Genomic DNA, 15,335 nt, shown 5'->3' with positions numbered 1-15,335 from the left:
GAGAGACTTCCTGTCATTCCAGTCAGGTAGTTACTATTAGAGGAAACAGTCAGTTCCCCAGACAGCCAGTCTCACCTGGTGTAGTCCACTACTGTTCCTGGTCCGTCGGACGCTTGGACCTTACGGTTCCTCTTGGCTTTGCTTCCCTTTATACAGCTGCTCTGATTGGCTGCCTCTGTTCCTCCGGCCACGCTCACAACCCCAGCGGTCCTCCTCCCTTCTTCTCTGTTGGTCTTGATCTTCCTCTGAGTTTCTCCTCCTTTCATCCCCCTCTCCGTCGGAGGCCTTACGGAAGCTCTCTCGTCCTCTCTTTCCGTCTCTTTCTCTACGTCACGTTTGAGGTTGCAGGTTTTTACGGTGTCGGTGAGCTCCACTCTGGGAGATTTGATTTGGGGCACGTCCATCTCTTTATCAGACATACTCCTCTCTTCCTTTCTTGTTTTCCTCTGTTTCCCCTCTTCCTCCTCCTCCTCCTTCCTCCTCCTCTTCTCAGATTTGGTGTCTGGAGTTTTGCCAGAGGCTCTCTCCTGCTCTCTACCCAGCCTGTTGTCAGCCTCTCTCCTGGGCTTGTCCTCTCTCCCCGAGCCCCTGTCCTGCCGAACCCCTGGATCTCTCTTCCCTCTCTGCTCCTCCTTGGCTGGTCTGGAATGGTCCAGGTCTGTTCTGACAGGTTTAAACTGGTTTGGGTCGGTTCTAACTGGTTTAAACTGGTCTGGGTCGGTTCTAACTGTGTTGAACTGGTTTAGGTCGATTCTGAACGGTTTAAACTGGTCTGGGTCGGTTCTAACTGGTTTAAACTGGTTTAGGTCAGTTCTAACTGTGTTGAACTGGTCTGGGTCTGTTTTAACTGGTTTAAACTGGTCTGGGCTGGTTCTAACTGGTTTAAACTGGTTTAGGTCAGTTCTAACTGTGTTGAACTGGTCTGGGTCGGTTCTGACAGGTTTAAACCGGTTTGGGTCAGTTCTAACCGGTTTGAATGAGTCTGGGTGGGGTTTAGGAGGAGGTCGTTTGGGAGCTGATGCTAGAGGTGCAGGGGATATGAGTTCCACCTCTCTTCGGGGGGAAGTGGAAGAGTCTGGTTGGAAGGGAATAGATTCATCTCTGACCCGTTTGACTGCCGGTTCTGTTAGAGAAGTCTCCTGGTAGGCCGTTCCGGCTGGGGTGGTCTTATCCCGGGCTGTACCGGTCTTGTCCTGGTCCGTCTCTACGTCTCTATCTCTGGCGGTCTTCCAGCTCTTGGACGACGAGTCTTTCCTCGCTGCTCTGGAATCCGGTCTGCCTTTATACACCTTTCTCCTCACTTCCTTCTCCTTAACGTCCCTGGTCCACCTATCCGCTTTGTCCGGGGGGACTAAGTCTGAGTCGCCGCTGTCTATTGGCTCGTCCCGTACGGGGGTGGAGTCATCATGGCTTGACGAACCAACGGGAGTACTCCTGGTTCTCTCCTCCTCCTCCTCTTTCCGAGCGTCGTCCGTAGAGTCCGATGCACTGAAGGCCTCCCCTGCCTCTTTCCCTTGCTCAGTCTTCCTCCTCTTCCTGTGCTTCTGCTCTTTCAGGTCGGAGGTCGCGGCGACGCTCGACGACGGATCTCTGTCACCCTTAGCGACCTTCAGCGGCGTCTGAGGATCCTGATTGGCTGACCGGGTCACCGGCAGATTACCAAACTGCTCGGCACACTTCTCCTGGTAAGTCATTGGCTGGTTCCTGCCCCTGGGGGAAGGGTTTGAGGAGGGAGGGGGATAGTCTTCACCTCGCCTCCTCTCACGGCTGAAGGGGGAAGATCCACGGCCCAGGCGGTGTCGAGGGGAGGGGTAAAAGTCAGAGGGTGGAGGAGGGTTGAAGGGGTCTCTGTCTCGTCCGGCTTGGGGTGGCACAGGGGCGGGGGCGAAACTAAAGGCGGGTCGACCCCTGTAGGGAGGGGGGTTATTGGGAGGAGGAGGGTCGTGGGAGTTGTAGTTTTTGAAGTATTTCTCGTACCATTCTCTGTACTCCTTCTCCCACTCCCGGTACCTCTCCCTCTCGTACGGGTCATTGTGTTCTGGACCACGGTCGTACGCCGCCGGCTCCCGATCCCTCTCCCGGATCCGGCCCGGGTATTTCCTCTCACCTTCCGGTGACGGACCAGCGACGACAGGTTTCCTGGAGCTTGTGGGTGGAGGAGTGTGGGTTCGGTACCCACCTTGGCCAGGTGATTTAGAGCGTGACCGGTAACCTCGTCCCCGTCCTCTACCACGTCCCGCACCGTCTCGGTCCCTGAAAGGCGGCGGCGAGCGCGATCGGCGATAGCCACGGGAACGGGAGCGGTAGCCGCGAGGTCGTCCGCGGCGGCGGGAGTACGGAGAGGAGCGGGAGTAAGACCTGGAACGGGATCTGGAACGAGACCTGGAACGGGATCTGGAACGACTGGAGGAACGGGAGTATGAACGAGAACGGGATTTGGAGTAGGATGAGCTACTGTAGGAAGACCTGGACCTGGAGAGAGAGACAGAGAGAGAGAGAGACAGAGACAGAGACAGAGACAGAGACAGAGAGAGAGAGAGACAGAGAGAGAGACAGAGAGAGAGACAGAGAGAGAGACAGAGAGAGAGACAGAGAGAGAGACAGAGAGAGAGACAGAGAGAGAGACAGAGACAGAGACAGAGAGACAGAGACAGAGACAGAGACAGAGACAGAGACAGAGACAGAGAGAGAGAGAGAGAGAGAGAGAGAGAGAGAGAGAGAGAGAGAGAGAGAGAGAGAGAGAGAGAGAGAGAGAGAGAGAGAGAGAGAGAGAGAGAGAGAGAGAGAGAGAGAGAGAGAGAGAGAGAGAGAGAGAGAGAGAGAGAGAGAGATGGACAGATGGAGACAGAGAAAGAAAGTGAGATGGACAGATGGAGAGGAAGAGAGAGAGAGATGGGGAAGAGATTAAGTGTGAGTAGTATACAATACTATTGTTAGTATATAATACTACTACGCAGGTATAGAATACTATTATACAAGTATTATAGGAGTATTTTATTACAGTTATGAGTACTATGTGAAAATTGCATAGGTATTAAACGAGTATTATCTTTCTGTATTATATGAGTATTATACCTGGAATAAGAGCGTCTCCTTCTGTATTATATGAGTATTATACCTGGAATAAGACCGTCTCCTCTCCTTCTGTATTATATGAGTATTATACCTGGAATAAGAGCGTCTCCTCTCCTTCTGTATTATATGAGTATTATACCTGGAATAAGAGCGTCTCCTTCTGTATTATATGAGTATTATACCTGGAATAAGAGCGTCTCCTCTCCTTCTGTATTATATGAGTATTATACCTGGAATAAGAGCGTCTCCTCTCCTTCTGTATTATATGAGTATTATACCTGGAATAAGAGCATCTCCTCTCCTTCTGTATTATATGAGTATTATACCTGGAATAAGAGCGTCTCCTCTCCTTCTGTATTATATGAGTATTATACCTGGAATAAGAGCGTCTCCTCTCCTTCTGTATTATATGAGTATTATACCTGGAATAAGAGCGTCTCCTCTCCTTCTGTATTATATGAGTATTATACCTGGAATAAGACCGTCTCCTCTCCTTCTGTATTATATGAGTATTATACCTGGAATAACAGCGTGTCCTCTCCTTCTGTATTATATGAGTATTATACCTGGAATAAGAGCGTCTCCTCTCCTTCTGTATTATATGAGTATTATACCTGGAATAAGACCGTCTCCTTCTGTATTATATGAGTATTACACCTGGAATAAGAGCGTCTCCTTCTGTATTATATGAGTATTATACCTGGAATAAGAGCGTCTCCTCTCCTTCTGTATTATATGAGTATTATACCTGGAATAAGAGCGTCTCCTCTCCTTCTGTATTATATGAGTATTATACCTGGAATAAGAGCGTCTCCTCTCCTTCTGTATTATATGAGTATTATACCTGGAATAAGAGCATCTCCTCTCCTTCTGTATTATATGAGTATTATACCTGGAATAAGTGCGTCTCCTCTCCTACTGTATTATATGAGTATTATACCTGGAATAAGAGCGTCTCCTCTCCTTCTGTATTATATAAGTATTACACCTGGAATAAGAGCGTCTCCTCTCCTTCTGTATTATATGAGTATTATACCTGGAATAAGACCGTCTCCTCTCCTTCTGTATTATATGAGTATTATACCTGGAATAAGAGCGTCTCCTCTCCTTCTGTATTATATGAGTATTATACCTGGAATAAGAGCGTCTCCTCTCCTTCTGTATTATATGAGTATTATACCTGGAATAAGAGAGTCTCCTCTCCTTCTGTATTATATGACTATTATACCTGGAATAAGAGGGTCTCCTCTCCTTCTGTATTATATGAGTATTATACCTGGAATAAGAGGGTCTCCTCTCCTTCTGTATTATATGAGTATTATACCTGGAATAAGAGCGTCTCCTCTTCTTCTGTATTATATGAGTATTATACCTGGAATAAGACCGTCTCCTCTCCTTCTGTATTATATGAGTATTATACCTGGAATAAGACCGTCTCCTCTCCTTCTGTATTATATGAGTATTATACCTGGAATAAGAGAGTCTCCTCTCCTTCTGTATTATATGAGTATTATACCTGGAATAAGAGCGTCTCCTCTCCTTCTGTATTATATGAGTATTATACCTGGAATAAGAGCGTCTCCTCTCCTTCTGTATTATATGAGTATTACACCTGGAATAAGAGCGTCTCCTCTCCTTCTGTATTATATGAGTATTATACCTGGAATAAGAGCGTCTCATTTCCTTCTGTATTATATGAGTATTATACCTGGAATAAGAGCGTCTCCTCTCCTTCTGTATTATATGAGTATTATACCTGGAATAAGAGCGTCTCCTCTCCTTCTGTATTATATGAGTATTATACCTGGAATAAGAGCGTCTCCTCTCCTTCTGTATTATATGAGTATTATACCTGGAATAAGAGCGTCTCCTCTCCTTCTGTATTATATGAGTATTATACCTGGAATAAGAGCGTCTCCTCTCCTTCTGTATTATATGAGTATTACACCAGGAATAAGAGGGTCTCCTCTCCTGTATTATATGAGTATTACACCTGGAATAAGAGCGTCTCCTCTCCTTCTGTATTATATGAGTATTATACCTGGAATAAGAGCGTCTCCTCTCCTTCTGTATTATATGAGTATTATACCTGGAATAAGAGCGTCTCCTCTCCTTCTGTATTATATGAGTATTATACCTGGAATAAGAGAGTCTCCTCTCCTTCTGTATTATATGAGTATTATACCTGGAATAAGACCGTCTCCTCTCCTTCTGTATTATATGAGTATTACACCAGGAATAAGAGGGTCTCCTCTCCTGTATTATATGAGTATTACACCTGGAATAAGAGCGTCTCCTCTCCTCCTGTATTATATGAGTATTATACCTGGAATAAGAGCGTCTCCTCTCCTCCTGTATTATATGAGTATTATACCTGGAATAAGAGCGTCTCCTCTCCTTCTGTATTATATGAGTATTATACCTGGAATAAGACCGTCTCCTCTCCTTCTGTATTATATGAGTATTATACCTGGAATAAGAGCGTCTCCTCTCCTTCTGTATTATATGAGTATTATACCTGGAATAAGACCGTCTCCTTCTGTATTATATGAGTATTATACCTGGAATAAGAGCGTCTCCTCTCCTTCTGTATTATATGAGTATTATACCTGGAATAAGAGCGTCTCCTCTCCTTCTGTATTATATGAGTATTATACCTGGAATAAGACCGTCTCCTCTCCTTCTGTATTATATGAGTATTATACCTGGAATAAGAGAGTCTCCTCTCCTTCTGTATTATATGAGTATTATACCTGGAATAAGACCGTCTCCTTCTGTATTATATGAGTATTATACCTGGAATAAGACCGTCTCCTCTCCTTCTGGATCTTTCTGTACTCCAGCAGCTCTTTGGCGAAGTCGTTCGTGAACTCATCCAGCTTGGACTTTTCCCGGTTACCGTAGCGACAGTGGGAGCTGGGACGACGACAGGAAGAGAGAGAAGCAATACCGCAAAAAAAGTTTCAACGATAAAACTAGAGCGATCGAAAAAGACTTGGCCTGAGACTTTAGTTCAGCGGGCTAACCGTCTCGCAGCGGCGAGGCACGATGACCAGAGGAAGACCACCCACTAAACAGTCCATCAGAACAGAGGTAGACTACCCACTAAACAGTCCATCAGAACAGAGGTAGACTACCCACTAAACAGTCCATCAGAACAGAGGTAGACTACCCACTAAACAGTCCATCAGAACAGAGGTAGACTACCCACTAAACAGTCCATCAGAACAGAGGTAGACTACCCACTAAACAGTCCATCAGAACAGAGGAAGACTAGCCACTAAACAGTCCATCAGAACAGAGGAAGACTACCCACTAAACAGTCCATCAGAACAGAGGTAGACTACCCACTAAACAGACAGTCCATCAGAACAGAGGTAGACTACCCACTAAACAGACAGTCCATCAGAACAGAGGTAGACTACCCACTAAACAGTCCATCAGAACAGAGGTAGACTACCCACTAAACAGTCCATCAGAACAGAGGTAGACTACCCACTAAACAGTCCATCAGAACAGAGGTAGACTACCCACTAAACAGTCCATCAGAACAGAGGTAGACCACCCACTAAACAGTCCATCAGAACAGAGGTAGACTACCCACTAAACAGTCCATCAGAACAGAGGTAGACTACCCACTAAACAGTCCATCAGAACAGAGGTAGACTACCCACTAAACAGTCCATCAGAACAGAGGTAGACTACCCACTAAACAGTCCATCAGAACAGAGGTAGACTACCCACTAAACAGTCCATCAGAACAGAGGTAGACTACCCACTAAACAGTCCATCAGAACAGAGGTAGACTACCCACTAAACAGTCCATCAGAACAGAGGAAGACTACCCACTAAACAGTCCATCAGAACAGAGGAAGACTAGCCACTAAACAGTCCATCAGAACAGAGGAAGACTACCCACTAAACAGTCCATCAGAACAGAGGTAGACTACCCACTAAACAGTCCATCAGAACAGAGGAAGACTACCCACTAAACAGTCCATCAGAACAGAGGTAGACTACCCACTAAACAGACAGTCCATCAGAACAGAGGTAGACTACCCACTAAACAGTCCATCAGAACAGAGGTAGACTACCCACTAAACAGTCCATCAGAACAGAGGTAGACTACCCACTAAACAGTCAGTCCATCAGAACAGAGGTAGACTACCCACTAAACAGTCAGTCCATCAGAACAGAGGTAGACTACCCACTAAACAGACCATCAGAACAGAGGTAGACTACCCACTAAACAGTCCATCAGAACAGAGGAAGACTACCCACTAAACAGTCCATCAGAACAGAGGAAGACTACCCACTAAACAGTCAGTCCATCAGAACAGAGGTAGACTACCCACTAAACAGTCCATCAGAACAGAGGTAGACTACCCACTAAACAGTCCATCAGAACAGAGGTAGACTACCCACTAAACAGACCATCAGAACAGAGGTAGACTACCCACTAAACAGTCCATCAGAACAGAGGTAGACTACCCACTAAACAGTCCATCAGAACAGAGGTAGACTACCCACTAAACAGTCCATCAGAACAGAGGAAGACTACCCACTAAACAGTCCATCAGAACAGAGGTAGACTACCCACTAAACAGTCAGTCCATCAGAACAGAGGGAGACTACCCACTAAACAGTCAGTCCATCAGAACAGAGGTAGACTACCCACTAAACAGTCCATCAGAACAGAGGTAGACTACCCACTAAACAGTCCATCAGAACAGAGGTAGACTACCCACTAAACAGACAGTCCATCAGAACAGAGGAAGACTACCCACTAAACAGACAGTCCATCAGAACAGAGGTAGACTACCCACTAAACAGTCCATCAGAACAGAGGAAGACTACCCACTAAACAGTCAGTCCATCAGAACAGAGGTAGACCACCCACTAAACAGTCCATCAGAACAGAGGTAGACTACCCACTAAACAGACAGTCCATCAGAACAGAGGAAGACTACCCACTAAACAGACAGTCCATCAGAACAGAGGAAGACTACCCACTAAACAGACCATCAGAACAGAGGTAGACTACCCACTAAACAGACAGTCCATCAGAACAGAGGTAGACTACCCACTAAACAGTCCATCAGAACAGAGGAAGACTACCCACTAAACAGACAGTCCATCAGAACAGAGGTAGACTACCCACTAAACAGTCAGTCTACTCACTTATCCTTAAGCCTCTTCTGTTGTCTGTAGAACTCATCCTTGGACAGGAAGGAAGAGGGGATTGGCTTCCCGGTGAGGGGGGGCTGGGTGTTGGGGGGCGCCCAGGGGGGGTTGGTGACTCCTGGGGTGGGGGGGTAGCCAGGAGGGGGCAGGGAGAAGTTCGAGGGGGGCTGTTGCCCCGGGGGGAAGTGGGGAGGCGGGTAGTGGGGGGGTATGACACCTGGGGGATGGGGGAGAGGGGAGGAGAAAATGGAGGGAGGGTTGTAGAGAGGGGGTGGCACGTTGGAGGGCGGCGGAGGCTGGGAGGGAGGGGCGCGGTCGCTATGGTTCCTGCCACGACCTGAGGGGCTGGAGAGAGAGAGACAGGAACAGAACGTGACATCATTAGTCAGGTGAGGCAAGAGATGACTGAGCAAAGGCAGTTAACACAGAGAGAAAACACACACCTGTATCTGTCCCAATGGACTGGTCCTTCAGGAAGTCTGGGAGGAGGACCTGTCGTTTAGGAGGAGAACAACACCGTTAACTTCTTTGGGATAGGGGGCAGTATTTTCACGGCCGGATTAAAAAAACATACCCGATTTAATCTGGTTATTACTCTTGCCCAGAAACTAGAATATGCATATAATTCGTAGATTTGGATAGAAAACACTATAAAGTTTCTAAAACTGTTTGAATGGTGTCTGTGAGTATAACAGAACTCATATGGCAGGCAAAAACCTGAGAAGATTCCATACAGGAAGTGCCCTGTCTGACAATTTGTTGTCCTTCTGTTGCATCTCTATCGACATTACAGCATCTGTGCTGTAACGTGACATTTCTAAGGCTTCCATTGGCTCTCTAAAGCCGCCAGAAAGTGGAATGGGGTGTCTGCTGTCTCTGGGCAAAGTATAACAGCTCTGTTTGTAAGTGGTCAGCCTGGGGACAGTGAGACTGGAGATGCGCGTTCACGAGACTTCACAATTTTTTTCTTTCAGTCTTTGAATGAATACAACGTTGGAATATTATCGCTATTTTACGAGAAAAATAGCATAAAAAATTATTTTAAACAGCGTTTGACATGCTTCTAAGTACGGTAATGGAATATTTTGAATTTCTTTTGTCACAAAATGCGCTCGCGCGTTACCCTTCGGATAGTGACCTGAACGCACGAACAAAACGGAGGTATTTGGATATAACTATGGATTATTTGGAACCAAACCAACATTTGTTGTTGAAGTAGAAGTCCTGGGAGTGCATTCTGACGAAGAACAGCAAAAGTAATCAAATTTTTCTAATAGTAATTCTGAGTTTAGTGAACGCCAAACTTGGTGGGTGTCAAATTAGCTAGCCTGTGATGGCCGGGCTATCTACACAGAATATTGCAAAATGTGGTTTCGCCGAAAAGCTATTTTAAAATCGGACATAGCGATTGCATAAAGGAGTTCTGTATCTATAATTCTTAAAATAATTTATGTATTTTGTCAACGTTTATCATGAGTAATTTAGTAAATTCACCGGAAGTTTTCGGTGGGAATGCTAGTTCTGAACATCACATGCTAATGTAAAAAGCTGTTTTTTGATATAAATATGAACAAAACATGCATGTATTGTATAACATAATGTCCTAAGTGTGTCATCTGATGAAGATCATCAAAGGTTAGTGCTGAATTTAGCTGTGGTTTGGGTTTTTGTGACATTATATGCTAGGTTTGAAAATGGGTGTGTGGTTATTTTGGTCTATGTTCTCTCCTGACATAATCTAATGTTTTGCTTTCGCTGTAAAGCCTTTTTGAAAATCGGACAATGTGGTTAGATTAACGAGAGTCTTGTCTTTAAAATGCTGTAAAATAGTTGATTGTTTGAGAAAATTGAATTGTGGTATTTTAGTTGTTTTTTTGTATTTCGCGCCGTGCGATGCCATTGGCTGTTGGCTAGGGGTTCCGCAGGCGGAACGTCTGTCCTCAACAGTGTGAGTTGATTGGAGGAGAAGGACTCTGAGGGGGGGGGGTTTACCTGTCCTCTGCAGGGAGGAGTGACCGTCAGACTGGGGTTGGCCCATCACTGGAACACGATATCCCTATAGACAACACACACACACACACACACACACACACACACAGGTAGCAACAACAACGTGACGTCTGATATTACAGACCCGATCCATTTGGAAGGTGTGTGTGTGTGTGTGTGTGTGTGTGTGTGTGTGTGTGTGTGTGTGTGTGTGTGTGTGTGTGTGTGTGTTGTTCACCTTGGCTAGAGGGGGGTCGGCTGAGACCACCACAGGCTGAACTCCTCCACTCTCTGGCTCTCTGGAAAAACAGACATGTAGCATCGTTACTAACGAGAGACAAAGAGAACGAGAGAACGAGAGAAAAATTAAGAATCTTACTTTGTTATAATAAGCGTGTTGTTGTGATTGGTTGGGTGCTGAGGGGAGGGCCCCGTTGAGTTATAGGAGGAGCCAGCAGCCATGTGGGAGGAGTTATTATGGTTCCCGACTCTACGGTGGAAATAACACAATAGACGTCAGAGGAAAATGGCACCCAGACACCTGAGGGGTTATTCAGCATTTAACACTAGTGACAACTACATTTATCTTACCTGAGGGGCGGGCCAACCTGCTGCTGCTGCTGCTGAGCCAATGGTGGCGTGTCTAAGGCTGGAGGGCGGGGCATGAGAGGGTCCTGCTGGCTCCTGATAGGCTGGAGAGGAGGGGTGGGGACGACGAGGGGCTGGGCTACTCTCATCATCATGCGGTTGGTGTAACCGGTCTCGTTCTTAAAGTTATTTACCGCCTGGGGGAGGAGAGGGAGAGGAAGAGGGGAGGAGGAGGGGGAGGGGGAGAGGAAGAGGGGGAGGGGGAGGGGGAGAGGAAGAGGGGAGGAGGAGGGGGAGGGGGAAGGAGAGGAGAGGAGAGGAATTCAACATGTTTCTACAGTATGTTACTAATGAATTCAACATGTTTCTACAGTATGTTACATGAACAGTATGTTGTTTTATTTCATTTTTATTTAACCTTTATTTAACAGTACATAGTATTGAATACACAGTGCAGTCGGAAAGTATTCAGACCCCAGCCTTATTCTAAAATGGATTAAAAAAGTTCCCTCAATCTACACACAATACCCCACAATGACATCGCAATACCCCACAATGACATCGCAATACCCCACAATGACATCGCAATACCCCACAATGACATCGCAATACCCCACAATGACATCGCAATACCCCACAATGACATCGCAATACCCCACAATGACATCGCAATACCCCACAATGACATCACAATACCCCACAATGACATCACAATACCCCATAATGACATCACAATACCCCACAATGACATCACAATACCCCATAATGACATCACAATACCCCACAATGACATCACAATACCCCATAATGACATCACAATACCCCACAATGACATCACAATACCCCATAATGACATCACAATACCCCACAATGACATCACAATACCCCATAATGACAAAGTGAAAACAGGTTTTAAGAAATGTTAGCAAATTTTGCTATGAGATTTGAAATTGATTTCAGGTGCCTCCTGTTTCCATTGATCATCCTTGAGATGTTTCTACAACTTGATTGGAGACCACCTGTGGTAAATTCAATTGATTGGACATGATTTGGAAAGGCAAACACCTGTCTATATAAGGTCCCACAGTTGACAGTGCATGTCAGAGCAAAAACCAAGCCATGAGGTTAAAGGAATTGTCCGTAGAGCTCAGAGACAGGATTGTGTCGAGGCACAGATCTGGGGAAGGGTACCAAAACATTTCTGCAGCATTGAAGGTCCCCAAGAACACAGTGGCCTCCATCATTCTGAAATGGAAGAAGTTTGGAACCACCAAGACTCTTCCTAGAGCTGGCCGTCCGGCCAAACAAGATTCTCTGGTCTGTTGAAACCATGATTGAACTCCTTGGCAAGAATTCCAAGCATCACGTCTGGAGGAAACCTGGCACCATCCCTACGGTGAAGCATGGTGGTGGCAGCATCATGCTGTGGGGATGTTTTTCCATCGGCAGGGACTGGGAGACTAGTCAGGATCAAGGGAAAGATGAACGGAGGAAAGTACAGAGAGATCCTTGATGAAAACCTGCTTCAGAGCCCTCAGGACCCCAGACTGGGGCGAAGGTTCACCTTCCAACAGGACAAACAACCCTAAGTACACAGCCAAGACAACACAGGAGTGGCTTCGGGACAAGTCTCTGAATGTCCTTGAGTGGCCCAGCCAGAGCCCGGACTTGAACCCGATCAAACATCTCTGGAGAGACCTGAAAATAGCTGTGCAGCGACGCTCCCCATCAAACCTGACAGAGCTTGAGAGGATCTGCAGAGAAGAATGGGAGAAACTTCCCAAATACAGGTTTGCCAAGCTTGTAGAGTCAAACCCAAGACTCGAGGCTGTAATCGCTGCCAAAGGTGCTTCAACAAAGTACTGAGTAAAGGGTCATGAATACTTATGTAAATGTAATATTTTATTTTTGTATTTATTTTTAATCCATTTTCAAAAATCTCAAAATCTGTTTTTACATTGTCATTATGGGGTATTGTGATGTCATTATGGGGTATTGTGATGTCATTATGGGGTATTGTGATGTCATTATGGGGTATTGTGATGTCATTATGGGGTATTGTGATGTCATTATGGGGTATTGTGTGTAGATTTTAATTCATTTTAGAACAAGGCTGTAAAGTAACAAAATGTGGAAAAAGTCAAGGGGTCTGAATACTTTCCGAAGACAATGTATATTGTAGAAAATATTTCATACACGTTACCTTCCTAAATAAAACCCAGGGTTGAGCAGGCGCTGCCTGAGAGAGTTTTACCTGGCGTAGGAATTTATTGGCTATGAGGGCGTCAGGGGAGACATCCGATTGGCTACAGGTGGGACACACATGTTCCTCTGACTCCAGCAGAGACGTACGGATACCTGAGGAGAGGAGACAGCATCAGTCACTAGGGATACCTGAGGAGAGGAGACAGCATCAGTCACTAGGGATACCTGAGGAGACAGCATCAGTCACTATGGATACCTGAGGAGAGGAGACAGCATCAGTCACTAGGGATACCTGAGGAGAGGAGACAGCATCAGTCACTAGGGATACCTGAGGAGAGGAGACAGCATCAGTCACTAGGGATACCTGAGGAGAGGAGACAGCATCAGTCACTATGGATACCTGAGGAGAGGAGACAGCATCAGTCACTATGGATACCTGAGGAGAGGAGACAGCATCAGTCACTAGGGATACCTGAGGAGACAGCATCAGTCACTATGGATACCTGAGGAGACAGCATCAGTCACTATGGATACCTGAGGAGACAGCATCAGTCACTAGGGATACCTGAGGAGACAGCATCAGTCACTAGGGATACCTGAGGAGAGGAGACAGCATCAGTCACTAGGGATACCTGAGGAGAGGAGACAGCATCAGTCACTAGGGATACCTGAGGAGAGGAGACAGCATCAGTCACTAGGGATACCTGAGGAGAGGAGACAGCATCAGTCACTAGGGATACCTGAGGAGAGGAGACAGCATCAGTCACTATGGATACCTGAGGAGAGGAGACAGCATCAGTCACTATGGATACCTGAGGAGAGGAGACAGCATCAGTCACTAGGGATACCTGAGGAGACAGCATCAGTCACTAGGGATACCTGAGGAGACAGCATCAGTCACTAGGGATACCTGAGGAGACAGCATCAGTCACTATGGATACCTGAGGAGACAGCATCAGTCACTATGGATACCTGAGGAGACAGCATCAGTCACTAGGTATACCTGAGGAGAGGAGACAGCATCAGTCACTAGGGATACCTGAGACAGCATCAGTCACTAGGGATACCTGAGGAGACAGCATCAGTCACTAGGGATACCTGAGGAGAGAACATCAGTCACTAGGGATACCTGAGGAGAGGAGACAGCATCAGTCACTAGGTATACCTGAGGAGACAGCATCAGTCACTAGAGATACCCGAGACAGCATCAGTCACTAGGGATACCTGAGGAGAGGAGACAGCATCAGTCAGGTGTTTACAGGTGTGTGTGTTTGTTGACTCACAGTCGTCGCAGTAGGAGTTGCCGCAGCAGGGTATGACCACAGCGTCAGTCATCAGGTCTTTACACAGCAGACAGAGCAGCTCATCAGGGACCGGATCCTCGTCCTCCTCCGAACTGGACCGGTCCCTGGGGACGAACGGAGGCCTCTCCTTCTTACCTAAAGCGTAGGCCTCACTGTGGAGGACACGCGCACACACACGGTTAGACGTCAGGGGTTAAAGGTCAGGCTAACCTTAACCTTTCTAAAGCTCATGTCTGAGGTGATGACTCAAATCTCTGGCCACTTTAATTATTAAAAAATTGGATGTAATTAAAATGTATCACTAGTCACTTTAAACAATGCCACTTTATATAATGTTTACATATCCTACATTACTCATCCCATATGTATATACTGTACTCTATACCACTTTATATAATGTTTACATCCCCTACATTACTCATCTCATATGTATATACTGTACTCTATACCACTTTATATAATGTTTACATCCCCTACATTACTCATCTCATATGTATATACTGTACTCTATACCACTTTATATAATGTTTACATCCCCTACATTACTCATCTCATAATTACCGTAATTTCCGGACTTTAAGCTGCTACTTTTTCCCCCAGGCTTTGAACCTCGTGGCTTAAACAATGACGCGGCTAATATATGGATTTTTCCCGCTTTAAATTATTTTTCTCCAAAAAAACCCCCCACATTCTGTGACGTGCTCAGTTTTTTTGGCGGCATGAAGCTTTCATTAGACCAATGAAATTGGCGAACGGGGTTAAGGTCAAAACAACTATTTTTGTTTACTGTTTTAGATTAAATCGAGCGCTCTCAAACGTCCCATCGTTCTGATTACGGTAGTCATTTTGTCACCCTCATCATGGAAAAGACACGGAGAAATGCATATGATGCAGCTTTCAAGTTGAAGGCGATTGATCTGGCTGTTGGAAAAGGAAATAGAGCTGCTGCACGGGAGCTTGGTCTTAATGAGTCGATGATAAGACGTTGGA

At 45.9% G+C, this 15,335-nt stretch overlaps 1 protein-coding gene across 1 annotated transcript in view; it reads right to left on the bottom strand.

Annotated features, from left to right (window-relative positions):
* The window catches only part of LOC115184200 (E3 ubiquitin-protein ligase RBBP6), a 62,583-nt gene that overhangs the window by 8,800 nt on the left and 38,448 nt on the right, over positions 1–15,335 (bottom strand). The window contains exons 8-17 of the mRNA XM_029745221.1: positions 14,325–14,497; positions 13,091–13,194; positions 10,840–11,033; positions 10,628–10,738; positions 10,487–10,547; positions 10,252–10,315; positions 8,703–8,751; positions 8,257–8,604; positions 5,872–5,991; positions 76–2,472 (exon numbers count right to left, since the gene is read on the bottom strand). Of these exons, the coding sequence (XP_029601081.1) occupies positions 76–2,472; positions 5,872–5,991; positions 8,257–8,604; positions 8,703–8,751; positions 10,252–10,315; positions 10,487–10,547; positions 10,628–10,738; positions 10,840–11,033; positions 13,091–13,194; positions 14,325–14,497 (3,621 nt within the window). The remainder of the gene's footprint in view (positions 1–75; positions 2,473–5,871; positions 5,992–8,256; positions 8,605–8,702; positions 8,752–10,251; positions 10,316–10,486; positions 10,548–10,627; positions 10,739–10,839; positions 11,034–13,090; positions 13,195–14,324; positions 14,498–15,335) is intronic.

Source organism: Salmo trutta, unplaced genomic scaffold, assembly GCF_901001165.1.
Source record: "Salmo trutta unplaced genomic scaffold, fSalTru1.1, whole genome shotgun sequence".
NCBI classification, from domain to species: Eukaryota; Metazoa; Chordata; class Actinopteri; order Salmoniformes; family Salmonidae; genus Salmo; species Salmo trutta.
This window is presented reverse-complemented; position numbering and strand designations above follow the sequence as displayed.